This window comes from Loa loa (genome assembly GCF_000183805.2).
Source record: "Loa loa unplaced genomic scaffold supercont3.253, whole genome shotgun sequence".
In the NCBI taxonomy this organism is placed as follows: Eukaryota; Metazoa; Nematoda; class Chromadorea; order Rhabditida; family Onchocercidae; genus Loa; species Loa loa.
In genome coordinates this window covers 17,585-31,479 of record NW_018108433.1, presented here as the reverse complement: position 1 = coordinate 31,479, position 13,895 = coordinate 17,585, and the positions used below count along the sequence as shown (strand labels likewise).

The 13,895-nt window shown below is 34.4% G+C and overlaps 4 protein-coding genes across 4 annotated transcripts; 3 read left to right on the top strand and 1 right to left on the bottom strand.

Moving 5' to 3' along the window:
- Positions 1–1,670: 1,670 nt before the first annotated feature.
- On the bottom strand, positions 1,671–4,369 carry LOAG_07847 (flap endonuclease-1). The gene is made up of 7 exons (XM_003143380.2): positions 4,174–4,369; positions 3,727–3,937; positions 3,126–3,319; positions 2,503–2,710; positions 2,330–2,416; positions 2,192–2,256; positions 1,671–2,081 (listed from the first exon to the last, which is right to left on the bottom strand). The coding sequence occupies exons 1-7, from the start codon at positions 4,356–4,358 to the stop codon at positions 1,994–1,996; spliced, it is 1,038 nt and encodes a 345-aa protein (XP_003143428.1). The 5' UTR covers positions 4,359–4,369; the 3' UTR covers positions 1,671–1,993.
- A 512-nt stretch (positions 4,370–4,881) lies between these two features.
- Positions 4,882–5,537, top strand: LOAG_18299 (hypothetical protein). Its single transcript, XM_020450961.1, has 2 exons — positions 4,882–4,964; positions 5,256–5,537. Exons 1-2 carry the CDS (start codon positions 4,892–4,894, stop codon positions 5,435–5,437), a joined length of 255 nt encoding a protein of 84 aa, XP_020305304.1. The 5' UTR covers positions 4,882–4,891; the 3' UTR covers positions 5,438–5,537.
- Positions 5,538–6,021: 484 nt separating this feature from the next.
- Positions 6,022–10,399, top strand: LOAG_18298 (hypothetical protein; the record flags this gene model as incomplete). Its single annotated transcript, XM_020450960.1, has 12 exons — positions 6,022–6,126; positions 6,276–6,420; positions 6,527–6,653; positions 6,871–7,144; positions 7,360–7,469; positions 7,505–7,541; positions 7,583–7,705; positions 8,219–8,419; positions 8,599–8,781; positions 9,154–9,347; positions 9,507–9,633; positions 10,262–10,399. 12 exons carry the CDS (start codon positions 6,022–6,024, stop codon positions 10,397–10,399), a joined length of 1,764 nt encoding a protein of 587 aa, XP_020305303.1.
- A 1,165-nt stretch (positions 10,400–11,564) lies between these two features.
- Positions 11,565–13,561, top strand: LOAG_07844 (hypothetical protein). The gene is made up of 5 exons (XM_003143378.2): positions 11,565–11,848; positions 11,980–12,043; positions 12,172–12,334; positions 12,709–12,911; positions 13,180–13,561. Exons 1-5 carry the CDS (start codon positions 11,626–11,628, stop codon positions 13,346–13,348), a joined length of 822 nt encoding a protein of 273 aa, XP_003143426.1. The 5' UTR covers positions 11,565–11,625; the 3' UTR covers positions 13,349–13,561.
- Positions 13,562–13,895: the final 334 nt, after the last annotated feature.

Genomic DNA, 13,895 nt, shown 5'->3' with positions numbered 1-13,895 from the left:
CTCTCATAGATAAACCTTTTGCAGCTATATTGAAGCGAATGTAAGATTAATTAAGTGAAACTCATTTCCTCTTAATTTTATTGAATGACTGTTGCCATCCTATGGTGCAACAACTTATTGGAGGACATCGCAGACATCGTAGAATATTTCTACCTTTCTTCTTTTTCTCCTCTGCAACTATTCACAATATAGATATTCGCAGCACATGAAACTTATTACGCGCAGCTTAATGCAGTTTATGCATGCTAACATGTGTTGGGGATTTTGTGTGAAAATTTTGGAAATTTTAGTGTGCAGGGACAGTCGAACATTGATTGACGACGGTTTATTGATAGATGGAGAAGTATTATACGTTACAAGGAAATTTCCAGAGAATATTAAATACAAAGTTGGTTACCAAGTTGGTTGAATTGATTGATTAATTGGGAGCGCACAGTTTTTTCAATGATTTGGGTGTATACTATTGCATGAGTGACTGACTGAAGAACTGAATTGTAGAAAACTACTAAATTATAGAATGACTTATAGAAGGGGATTCCTTCTGTGTCTGTATCCCTTATATAGTGGGAGTTTGTCTACAACAATCTAGGAAGTTAGAATTGATTGATTCTAAGATGACCTGAAATTCTTTACAATATGCTGACAAATTGACTTGAGACTCTTTAAAATATACCGACATTGTGCATTAATTTGATAATCAACATAAGTTGATTTACAACACCTCACAATACCAGTTGACCCACATATCTTTACAATGTCGCCGTTATTTTCATACTGAAAATATTTCGGTTTTTACTGACAACTTACTGATTCAAAGTTCACGTATTGCATGTTAGAATGTATTGGTAGCGTAACATGGATGCCCACGTTTACGATACACTCTCACTTTGCGGCAACCTCCGTCCCACATTTTACGATTTCAACAAATTTTAGGCACTTATTCAGTTTCTTTGCAATTGTGGTAATTATGGCGAATTCTTGCTAGGATGCTTCCTATACGTTTTGCGCTCAACCAAATTTTTTCTTCAAAAATTTTCATTTTTCCAAACTTTTTCACTGGAAAGTTTTTTAAAGCACAACAAGACAAGGATAAGTATATTTGCAAATCTAAAATAGACATGAATATAAGTTTAGATCATATAAACAACAATCTACTGCTTTTTCAAAATGTTTTCCAGAAATTAAATCATTCCTTTAAACACAGGATGAATAATAGATACATAATGACAGCAACACACATTTTTCCATAATCTCATGAATGCTGCAGGGCGGAAAGTAAGGTAAAGCATGCCCTTCATCAAAAAATCTTATTTAAAATTTAGAAATGAGAAAATCTAGAACAAGTGAAGACAATCATCTCCTACTCGTAATATATTTCTCTTGAAAGTAAACAGTGTATTTGTAGTTTATAAACAAATTCCAGGAAAAATGTCTAGAAGCGTTGTACACAAAGATCAACTACGACAGCATCAGTAAAACAACGAGAACAATAACTTCATAACATAAAGCTTAACCGATGAAAATGAAATGACATAAAAAGAAAGCCTGGATAATATAATTGAAATTATCTTGATAAAGTTCTTCTAGAAATCCAGAGAATATGACTACTAATAAGAACTGCTTAAAAATTCCAGAAGATAATTACTGAAACTTTTTACGCTTTTTAGTTCTTTAAATCTGCGTGCATTCGTTAATTTGAATAACCATACCTGACACTAAAACTGAGGATAACGGGCCCAGAAATTGCAGCGTAAACAACACAAAAACAAAAAAATAATTTCGCGAGTACGACAATTCAATTTGGTTTGCAAATCAGGAACAGTTGAGGATTTCTCCATAAATCTGCCGAAGAAAAATGAAGGAAGAACGGCTGCTTTTACATAAGCTAATGTCACTTACTTTTTTGCTTTTTTGCCCAAACTCGGCGCTCGTTTTTGCAGATTATTTTTATCTTCATTTTTCCTTTTTGTTGTTTCAGAAGTAACTACTTTACTTACCAAAAAAAAGAGTCGATACGAATTTGTTGTGCAGCCTGACGTCCTTTTTGCATTCTAGTTAAGCTACCCCTCACTCTGTCTTCACTGAAATTTGCATTTAACAATGGATGACTGCTGAATTCTGAATAAACGAGTGAGATTTCCTCCAAATCTTCTACAAAAATTAAAAATCTATTAAATTCGACAAAACTTACTTGAAACTTTTCTCACCACATAGAAATTGTACAATCCCTTCGACATCCGGTTCTTTCCAAACTAACTGAAATTCAGCTATTTTTGTTTAAATAAATATAAAGGAGAAAAAATAATTCCTTTATAACATTTTTATTTACTTCAACATTTTCACAATCCATGACATCCGGTTCCAAGAAAAGTCGTCGTGCTTCCTTGTATTGCCAATTTTTAGGTATCGCATATTTCTGAAAGTACTCATCAGTGTACATGTGATAGTAGTGAGATAGTATGAAGACAATTTAAAAATATATGTAAACAAAGAACTGCAAACCGTTTGATCAATTATCTTGAGAACATTTTCGATGCATTCATGCTTCTTGATAAGCTCAAATGCTTTTTTTGGACCAATGCCCCGAATGGTTGATACATAATCGCAACCTAATAGAATGCAGAGATCTATAAATTGTTCCATATTCATTCCGAAATCTTTCAAAACTTGATTCAAATTCATTTCCTTCACTGGCAGCTTCTTCGCTTCACTGAAAATAAACCTCATGATTATTTAGGGCAAGCCAGTGTTAATTCACTCAACAAGTAACTATTTATGAATTATTAGTCATTAAAAACTTATACATAACTACACATTTATGAATCTTGATTCTAGTGAAAAAAAAAAAACAGAAGTAGCTGTGAACTGCAAACACCCTGTGTGATTAATAATGGCCAACTATATATTAATGCAATATGTATGCTTCAATAAAACCTCATTCTTGCACATTTGAAAATTATGGATGGTGCCAAATCAGATAACAAGAATTTTTATAATTTGCAGCTATGGAGCTAACATTGTTATCCTTAATGAAATTAGGTTAATAGATTCCAAAAGCTTTATTCACTATAGGTTAGCACATTTCACTGTACTCTAGACTATTCTTTGAATCATTTTTGATTAACCTTGCTATCATTTGACGCAAAAGAATGGGTGAACCGAAAGTTAATGCATCCATATCTTCAGAAACCGTAGCAAACACTTTACCAGCTCTCGCAAGAGCGGCACATTGAGCTTCCGCTTCACATGGAGCATCCAATACTGGAATTCCCATCAATGTTACCAACCGTTTAGCTTCTTCATTTTGTTCTTTTGTAACCTTGAAATCCAGAAAACTTGGACAGAACAATAACAATAAGTAATGAAATAGTTTTCATGCATACTTTCTAGATGCTACAGAAAATAAAAACATATATGATTGAATTTGAAATTAAAAAGCAATAAATAAATTATAACGCAAATTCAAGATTTTCTGAATATATCTCGTAGCGAAACAGACATCTTCTAGTGGTATTAACATAAGAAGAATATATTTATAGCACAAGAGAAAGATTTTATGAACTACTACTTTTATTAGATTTCACCTTTGCTTAACTGTCTAAGCAAAACCGTGAATACAAGAAAAATTTTTGAAACATAGAATAAAGAAAAGAATGTGAACTAACACTTACTAACTCAACCAACCACTCTTCTCCTTGAACGAAGAAATATGAAGGAAGTGATAACCTTTACAAGACGTCTCGCAAATTTGTTGACGGATGCCTCGTCGCCTAGTTCGACAGCATCACTTCGCTGCTTTTCTGCTTCGGCTCTTCGCTCAATACGTTTCTCCAATTCACTCGTTTTCATCTGCGGTGGCTTACCGTCGAATACATACACTGGTTTTATTCCATTATCGATCATTCGAATAGTTCGATAAAACATTCCAAGAAGATGACTAGGAAAAAGATCGAGTCATTTTTAATGCAAACTGATGGATTACTAAACGGGAACAAGTCATTTGTCGCCTTATTTTTTAGTTTAATTGGTAGGGCTCATTTTGTACACAGATACAAAGAACGTAGTGCGGTGCAAAAACCTCGACACTGATACATGTAAGGAGAGGAAGGTGTCTCATCGTCATATGTGTAAATCCAGTTTCTTCTGAGAGCTATAAGTATCATAGCAAGTCACCTGGTTGTTTCGCCGCTTTCCGTCTGAAGCTGTGATCCGTCCTGTCGCACCGCAATGAGGAATTGATAGAGGCACATTGATGCATCCACCGCCACTTTGCGACCAAAATATCCTTTAAATTCTTTGAGTCGTATACTACCCGGCGAGTGATCCCCGATCACCTTCGATAGATCCTTCACACCCATTGCTGCAATTTTAATTAGGAAAAATTATTCGTCCAGCTGCATCCTTACCACATTGCAAAATAAGAGAACGATTAATCATTACTCGAGATCGATGAAAGTATTCTAGGACAATGATACATCAATTAATCAATAAACTGGTTAGTCCCTCAATGTTCGGTTCTCCGCATGCTAATCCTTTAATCATACCGGAAACAGACCACCGGCGAACAGGATGCACTCAACACTACTGCAGTCCGAATAACTGTTTCAAAGAACCGCCCACTGTTACTTGCGCTGTAGCGCAATAAATGGGTACGAGTAATTTTCGTTGTGTAATTGGAGAGCGGGACTGATGAGGCATGGATGACTGATTCGGGTGGATGTTCGGCGGGGGTGAAGTATTTCGCGTACCACAGATGCTTGAAGTTTGTCGTGTTTGTCGTTATATCAGTCATGTATGATTCATACTCACATATGGCTGCATATCTGGAGTTTTGTGAATGGATCGTTTAGCTCTCACGTTTGCTATTTTAATGTATTCCCATTAGGCTTCGATGACGTCTTCAAATGCTGTGGAAAATACAGTAATTGATAATTTCGGTGGAGAAGATTTCGACGCAATATCTTGTTGGTGTTTTTGCTCAAAATTTTCTGCACATTTGTTTGACATTTCAAAATGTTGAATTTTAATTTAAGTCTATATATTTCTTCTGTATCTTTTCTGTTAAGTCTTCATATTTCTTCTGTTGCTGCAGGACAGGTTATTTCATCTTCCTATGATGAAACTGACTCCATTTTTGTAACTAAATGTCTGATAAACATAACCTTAATATGGTTGCAAAGGCGATTCATAACTTTTGTCATGCTAAACCCATTTCAGAAATGGAGAAAATGAATCTCAGTTTTTAGTTATTTTAGATGTGCGGGACCAGTTAAAAGAGATGAAAACTGGCGATGAAATACGGCAGTTGCAAGCATTTTGTACGAGGCTAAATGCAATCAATGCGCAGTCATCTGAATCGGTGAAAAAGAGTGTCTTTTTGAACTATAAAAAGTTCATTGATACCGCTAGAGAAGTTTCACGTTACGTTTCTTCATAATTTAAATACATTCATAATATTCGATATTTTTTGCCTTCTTGGTCCTTGATCTATTCCATTAGCATTATTTCTCAAATACATATAAGATTGTTTAAAAAAGTGGAAAGAATTTGTTTGTGTTTTTTCTGGTAGAGATTTTGCTGTAAGTTTTTGTGACAAATATGTAAACACTTAGTGCAACTTCACAATAAGCTTTTTTGTCTATAATCGGTCATTTATTTAATTATGTAATTATCTGAGTTATTTTAATTTCATAAACTTGAGATGAAATTTAAGTGTGTTTCGTCACTTTAAAAAGTTGTTTTGTAAAAGAAAGCATGCATCAAATTCTAGTTAAAAAACTTTGGTACTGGGTGCGAAAACAGTTCACATTAGCCAAATGCAAATGTATATCCAGAAAACTCATTTTTATTTAAATTTTTTTATCTTTGCTCGTTAATATCAATTTTCTTGCAGAAATATTTTCTCTGTATTCTCTATTTTTTGTCTGAAAGTTGCTATTTTTATCAGATCTGGAACGGGAAATATATGAACTTTCATCACTGCTATCGGATCAGCGAATGCTTGTTGAAACATTGATGCAAATGACTGGGGAAGATCGTTCTTCTGTTGGAACTGCTAGTCTTCACACTTCTTCGTTCAACGTCAGTCCAATGAATATATTGATGCAGAAAATGGATGGTATTGCTGTAAGTCTTCAACTGTATACAGTGATAATAGGCAATACTTTTCAAAGAAACAGTGATATATCTCTTTGAGATGCAATGTTCCTGTTTGTATTAAATTCTTGTACTTCTATTTCTATTTACTGTAACTTAATTGTCACGCAAATTTACAGACTCTATTAAATAATTTACCAAATTCTAATCGAGTGATCATGCACGGTGAAGTAGTTCAACTGGACAGCGATAGCATGAAACCACAACACAATGTTATGCTTATTTTGTTATCAGATCGACTACTCATTGGTCAACCATCTTCAGGTTATAAAGTGATCATCAGTTCTGCGTGTGTTTTGTTTTATAAAATTTCAATGGGAGAAATCACAAATTTATATTTTTATCATTATAAAAGTGGTATTATTTTTAGGGAAGTATCGTTTTCAGTTGGAATCTTCACATCCATTGAATAATATAGCAGCTGTTAATATCAAGGGTAGAGAAAATGGCGAAACTGCGACCAGCATGTTTAAGCTCTTAATTTTTCCAGGACAAAGGTATTCTGTCTATATCGAGATATTTTACCAGTAAGACACCACTCAAATGCACGGCATACGTTAAGAGAAAATACGTTTATTGGTACTGCTGAAAAGGCACTAATTCACTCGAATATGCGAATGCTTTCTGTCTTTCAGTATTTTCCATCCTTAAAAGCAAAAAGCATCATTTGTAGGAAAGAAATTAATTTAATCTTGAAGGAACTTTTCCAAACAGGGTTTTTCTCGCTGAAAGTGCCCGAATTAAAAAAGAATGGTTGGACTGCATCGAGAACGCCAAAAGAGAACTCCTTCATGAGGGATCATTGGTACGTCAAGCAACAATTCGTGGAAAACGTCGACAAGACTTGTCAGCGAAAGTAGAAGTATCTAACCAACTTGTGCCCGTTGCGGAATCGGCTATTGTTAAATCACCTGATGAAAGTGCGTGGCTTAATGAATTACCTGCAGAATTGGACGACTGCATTGCTCATCGAGATATGGAGCACGCGGTAGTCTTCGAAGTTCATTTAATAAGAAATATTACAAATTGCTTGAATTCTTAAAGAAGAAGCTTGTGAATCAGGTGGAATTAAAACTGATTTAAAGGACTATGGATGTTCGAGACTAAAGATCAAAACAAATTTATAAGGATTGTGTCTTTGTAAATTTGTTTATAAAGTTGATATTGGAGTGGGAAAGTTGTGTAATAGGTCGAGTGCTTTAGGTAGAGTTGATAACGGAATGGAGAAGTTGTAATACAAGAGAAGCAGCAATCGATGCGCAACTAACACTTCGTGAAACTCAGATTGTGCAATTACTAAGCGAAGAGGCAAGGTGATTTTATTAACATGCGAAAACTTTTTCATCAGTGACAGTGAAACCTTTCAAATCCTTTCGGAAAAGTTGGTAAAGTTGAAAAGAGTTCACTTTCACCATTGAATTTTCAGGTTCGTCGTCCAGGTGCTCTACATGGTGGTCCTCGAGCTGTTAAGAAAGCAATCAATCTTCTGACGATGCTTGGCCGAGCATCACAAGCAGTTGATCTTTACTTGAGAAAAAGGAGTACTGTGGTTAGTTGTTTGTTTACGTTTTACTTTTTTTTTCAGTTATGAGATGACGGGAAGTGGAAATGAACATTTTAATCAAAAGCTTGTTTTTTACAGTTTAAAAATGTACTATTAGACTATTTAAAGATGAAGAAATCTATAGAATAACCATTGTTTACGTATTTGTTCAATAACTGCTTCGTCCCCATTTTTTCTGATTTCAAAGATGCTGGTGTACTTCGTCAGTAAGACTTTTCGTTGAGATAAAGATAATTTTCGAGTCACTGCCATTCGCCTGCAGTGAACGATCCACGTTTTTCCCTGAACTAATGAACACGCGATTGGAAAATCAAAGGATAGAAGAAAAATTAGAAGCTCAAGATACGAAGGATGCTAGAATTCACTGTCGTCCTTAATGAAGATTAAAATCATGAAGTTTCTTGAAATCAAACAAATATCTTAATGAGTCAAGTTTGATTCAACCGCAACACTAAAGGTAAGTTTACCTCATGGATTTTCTTCTTAATTTATTTTCAGTTACGAGCAACTACTCGAGAATTGACAATGAGCGAAGAACCATTGTCGTATGTACGGCAGTTATCACAACAGTTTCTGGATGTTATATCAGACGTTGTAAAGGAATTCTTGATGCAACCTGGACACTTTTCTCTTATATTGCATTGGTGTTCCGCAGAATTGAGTGTTATGCTCTCTTTAATACGAAGACATGTTATCGAGGTACGTAGTGATCATTTAAACATATTGCTTCATTGGGAGGGGGTTTTCATCACTAAATACGATCCTATTTTAAAAGAAGAAAATTTTTATCACGCTTCCAATTTGTGTGCTTTTAAGATTCAGTTCAGTAAAGTTCAAAAAAAAAATGCTAGAAACAACCATTATTTGCTTTTTTCTAGGTAGCACCAACAATGGCAGTACTTGCACATACCTGGCGAATATTGATGGTACATTGCGATAATTTAATTGCAGTTGGTGTTGATTTATCTTTTGAAGTGCATCGTCTGCTTGCACCATCACTTAAGATTGCAGTTGAAACAAATTTTACCAATATAATCGAATCAATTCGTCTTCGAGTTTCAGTAGGTTTTGCGATATTCTTGGGAAACTTTCTTACTTCCGTATTCATTGTCTTGCAAAAAAAAAAAATTTACTTCACAGCTTACTGAAGTGTGATTTACCATTCTCTATCAAGCTTGGACAGATATTGGACAGCGTTAGTGATTCTTTACGAGGATTATCACCTATGTTAGCCCTTCTCAAACAGTAATTGATTTTTGGATTTTAAAGCTGTCAGTTTTTAAATATGGATTTTTCTTGTGATTCAATTAAATAATGTTCCAATGCTCTATCGAAGGATAAAATTTTCCCTCCAAAATTGTTCTTTCAGAATTCACAATATATTGTAAATTAAAACGTTGTATAGTTTCTTAAGCTCCCATCATGATTTTTAGGAAGAACGTTGGAGAGCATACAATATGGAAAGTGAATCGAACGTAAACCGCTTCATAGAGGAAATGTCAGATATGGGACTCACAGTTGATTGGGCATTGTCTACCACGCAGCGTTCTTCTATCAATATAACCCAGAATGCTTGTCATTTTTCCCGAGTTGCCTATGTGCTGGCTCGCGATCTTGCAATGATAAGGTCATTTTCTCAAAATGATAAAATCTTGAAGTCTTTCTGTAATGTCGAGATTTGCTCGATTTTATAGTGTTCTGATAACTGTCGAAATCTCTCCCTCCATTTGCAATGTTGCTTGAATAGGTAGTACGGATTTGCGAGGAAATGATAACATTTCTTCAGATCTTCATATTTGCGCTGTCTTACTGACTCATTCATGGTGAAACTTTGGAGTGAATATTTGAATCATTTGAAAACTGCGCCGCAATCATCTTTGCAACAGTATACATCAATATTCATCATTTCTCAGGTCAGCAATATTTCTTATCTTTTTCGAGTTGTATTTTTCATTGCACAATTTCATATTCAGTTAGATGTTTTGGAATTACCGGGAATATAGAAAACTTTACTCATAGGAATCATTTTTAGTGCCTCGTTTCATGTGCGTTCACATTCGAAAAAATTTTCATAAGTTGATTGAAAATATACAAATTATTCATGTTCTATGGTGTATTAAAATCGTTCGGTTCTTAGTTCATAAACTAGTTTTTCTATGAAATTATCTTTTTCTGAACATAGTTACACCTTACACTTTGTATCGGGAATTTTCTTGTCCCCTTCATTTTATAATATTAATTGTACAATTTATATATATATATGTTCCAACATCGCTTCATGTGCTGAATGTGGTTCATAATTTTTCGGTTAGAATGGTATCACTTTATGAAAATCACAAAGTGATTTCACTTTGTAGTGCGCTTTTTCCATTTGATTTCAGTGATAAGAGCAACGTCTACCAGTCACTAAACATTATTTTCTCTAAATCATGGCAGCCAAAAAAAAAGCAATAAAATTCTCATTTTTCGTGATATTCAGAAGAAACGATCATGTTGGAATTTATGCTTAGATTCAGATAATGGTCTTGTCAATTTTTGCAGTTATTACCTCTCTGTGATGCGATCTACGATGAATCTGGACCAGGAATATTGTCCGAACTTTTAGAAACAAAATTCGAGAGTCTGTTACGGTATCGAGAAAATTTCCCCACTAATGAAGAAAACGTGGCGCATATTTAGGATGCCAACTTCTTTATTTATGTGCATAATTAGTCTGTTATGTGAATTTACTTCGACTTTCATACCTCTGTTATATACGTCAATGTCAATATTTAGTAGTGGCGTGGTATTAATGCTTCATGGTTAGCAGAAATTATTAGCGAAGTAGTATTCGTAGCGTAAAAAAATCTTTACCTCTATTCATTGAAAATGCTTCTATATCATTTCGTAATTCTGTAATGTGCTTTCATTTTCTAGGTGAGGAATGTATGAGAGTGATGTATGAGAAACATTTTTTAGATCGGCAAAGAATGTCTGCTTCTAAGAAAATTATTATCTATACTTATATACGCGCGATAACTTTTTATTTACAACTTTAACTGAATTTTCAATGATTAAAAAATGACCGGTCTTTTCTAACGGCTTTCCTTTTTTGCTTTGGAAATCATTAATGATGAATGTATAGGTTTTGTTCATGATAAGATTATCTAAAGCAAATTTCTGATAAACATTTGGATATGTATGGATTCTGTGAACTTCGTTGTAAAGTTTATTGTTTCCAAAAGTTTTATCGACTCGAAGTTCTCTGGAGGAATTTAAATTACGTGAAAAACTCAGTGTGTCCTTCTTGTTCCGGAAAGTGTGTATTCAAGGGTACTTCCTTAACTGCACTGATGACAACTTTTTGAGGCCAGTTCATTTCAGTTCACCTGAATACGGGGAAGTTGTGTTTTCGCCAGGAATCGTATGGATGTTATGTTTTCTGTGCCACTCTTTCCTTGTCTTTTTGCCTCTCTCATCAGTAAGATGTTTCGGCGGTGTGTTCTTCTGAGTTGCTTGATTTTTTTCTAGAATCTCGTTAACTGGAATGACTAACTAGTGATGTAAAGTTATGCATTTCACTTAACAGTTGTTTAGACGTCTTGCTTGCAATGAAATATAAGTCGTGTACATCAGACTTTTTGGGTATTTGATATGTACTTGGCTTTGTGTGATCCTTCTTTGTTCCGCTATTACGCTGAGATACAGAACCCTATAGAGTACTGCGTATTGCTTGTTTTTCGATGTCTACTAAGTTTTGTTTAAGGCAATTTTCGACTTTTACGAAAGATTTTATATTGTTCTGGACCAAATAGCGAACACCTAGCGAATACCGAATAGTGAATACATTTTGCTTTACAGAAATAATTTTAGTCATCTTTATGTGCTGAAGTGCTGCTGGTTTGGACGTTAAAGCGTAAATCACCATGTATTCAATCGTCGAAGGTACCAGAAATCTAGTGGATAAGATGCGTCGTCGTGTTATCGATGGTAATTCTGCTGGTGAAAGTTGTTCGTCGTTTGGTTCCAGAATAAAGCTTACAAATGAGTGTAGCGTTCCACCGAGAACAAACTCGATGGGCTATACTGAACTGATGGGAGGTTCAGTGCCTTGTCCGAGTTGTAAAGGCTCTGGACGAATCCCAAAAGGTAAAGTTTAGTTTGCTTTTTTATGTATTGGTCTTCCTATACTGAAAGAAAATGCTTAGTAGAGTTGTTTGTTGCTAGGGAAATCGAATCGACATTTCATTTGGAACAGAATGGTAGAAATTCTTTTTCAGAATTAGAGGAAACATTGGTAGCTCTAATTCCAGTTAATGACGATCGTTTGAAACCTAAAAAAACGTATGTTATCATTTATTTTTTGATGGTTATCCTTTTTAATTTTACTTGGGAAGAATAGGGAAATTTTCCAATTTTCATTTTATTTCTGCATTTAATTTAGATATTATTTTTCATATACTACGTTACAGCTGGCTTTACGTTTTCTGCGTCGTTCTTGGCTGTCTCTCACTAGCAGGTGTTGTAATTTTCTTATTGGTGCCACGTGCGATTTATCTAAGTAGTACAAGGCCACCAGTTGAAATCATAACAGTTTTTGCTCATGACAAAAATCATATCAGTTTTCATTTTATGGTAACTTTTAGACCTGCTTTTGTTATTAATTGGTTGCTTATGACTTTCATTTTTGCTAGCTTCCACAGGTGAATGATTTAAAAATCATTCATTTACGTTAATATATCATACTCTACTATTTTAGCATTTAGCATATTTTTAACTGGCAGCGTAACTGAATCGTATTATATACCAAATGGACCTTTTGCAACGCAGTAGTTCCAAGCCGGTCAATTGTTAATTGCTGTGCGGATGAGCAGTTTAAATTATTGTAAATTGCTCATTTTTTTTAAAAAAAATTTGGTTACCATAGAAAAATCTCACTGCATTATAGATCTGCACATAACATATCCACTGTACTTTTAAAATTTGTACAGCTCAGAAATTTATTATAGAACGAATTCAATATATCGAATGCAAATTATTATTCTGTAAAAGTGCTAAATTCATCAGCCACGATCTTATCGAAGTTTCAACCCTGGTCAACTGATGTCATTGGTGTTGGTGGCAACACCACTGATGTGTTTGTTGGACCGAGAACTAGTCGAGAGCAAACTTTACAGTTCAACAATACAGTGACATTGAAAGGTGGTGTCGCGTAGGTTTTTTTCTAAGAGATTTATTATGAAGTTGCTTGATAAACATTGGCTTTTGTATCAGACATTTTCATCGTATTGAGATGAATTCTATCCTAAAAAAAATATTTTTCATTCTAATGAGATTAGAAAAATGTGGATTTCATTCAGTTTTTTGTGAATTTAAGTGAAGTATTTTGTTTTTGTTTTAGTTTGCGGTTGTTGCGCACTAAAATATTTAGAAGCCACTCCATACTTTCAAAAGCTTCTTTAACCGTTCATTTTTTGTAGGGAATACTGTCAGGCGCCATTTTCGCGGTTAATTTCACTCTATGTTAACATGCAGTTTGACATATCAGTCACATTGGAATATTTAAATCATCAGGAGCAGGCAACTCTCTCGGTTGTTCAGCAAGTCTGTTGTGTACCGTCTGGCAATTGTACTGCTACTGAGTGGTAATGTATGTTTAGATTGGTTTTTTTTAACATTTATGAAGAGTTCGATTGTTTTGGTAGCAGTTGTTGTTTCAGTAATACAAAGAACTTTACGTTATATTGTCACATTATTACTATATGTTCCATACTGTTTTTGAAATTGTGATATTTAGCAATTTTTGTATTTACAAGTTGTTTAGCCGTTTCACCGAATCATAGCTTTCGGTCAGGAATTTTAGTCAATAAAACGGTAAGTTGATAAAGCAACATACCATCATTTTTCGAAACCTGTTTGTAGAAGTCTTCCGTCCCAATGTTCGCACTGAAGTTATTTTTAGTTTTATCTTCGTTTAACGAGATAAATATTTCTCTACATGCATGCAGATTCTTGTACTACATTTCCATGATTAAGGATTTGATCCTACACCGAAACTCTATTTCAAAATATTTCGCCTGTGATTGAATGAAAATTTACTTATATCCTTCCTTGATTGATTCTTATTCTAATAGGTTTGAAATACGCGTGACATGCACACTTATCTGTAGTTGCTTTCGTTTGCTTGATACCATTA

What these genes read in the sequence shown, in the direction of transcription:
- LOAG_18299 (XM_020450961.1), top strand. Translation starts at nt 4,892, where the DNA reads ATGACGTCTTCAAATGCTGTGGAAAATACAGTAATTGATAATTTCGGT. An exon ending in AGATTTCGACGCAATATCTT is followed by an intron (nt 4,965 to 5,255) that starts GTTGGTGTTTTT and finishes TAGTTATTTTAG; the next exon opens with ATGTGCGGGACCAGTTAAAA.
- LOAG_07847 (XM_003143380.2), bottom strand. Translation starts at nt 4,358, where the DNA reads ATGGGTGTGAAGGATCTATCGAAGGTGATCGGGGATCACTCGCCGGGT. An exon ending in TTGCGAGACGTCTTGTAAAG is followed by an intron (nt 3,320 to 3,726) that starts GTTATCACTTCC and finishes CTGGATTTCAAG; the next exon opens with GTTACAAAAGAACAAAATGA. An exon ending in TCAAGATAATTGATCAAACG is followed by an intron (nt 2,417 to 2,502) that starts GTTTGCAGTTCT and finishes GAGTACTTTCAG; the next exon opens with AAATATGCGATACCTAAAAA.
- LOAG_07844 (XM_003143378.2), top strand. Translation starts at nt 11,626, where the DNA reads ATGTATTCAATCGTCGAAGGTACCAGAAATCTAGTGGATAAGATGCGT. An exon ending in CGTTTGAAACCTAAAAAAAC is followed by an intron (nt 12,044 to 12,171) that starts GTATGTTATCAT and finishes ACTACGTTACAG; the next exon opens with CTGGCTTTACGTTTTCTGCG. An exon ending in ATATCAGTTTTCATTTTATG is followed by an intron (nt 12,335 to 12,708) that starts GTAACTTTTAGA and finishes AATTTATTATAG; the next exon opens with AACGAATTCAATATATCGAA.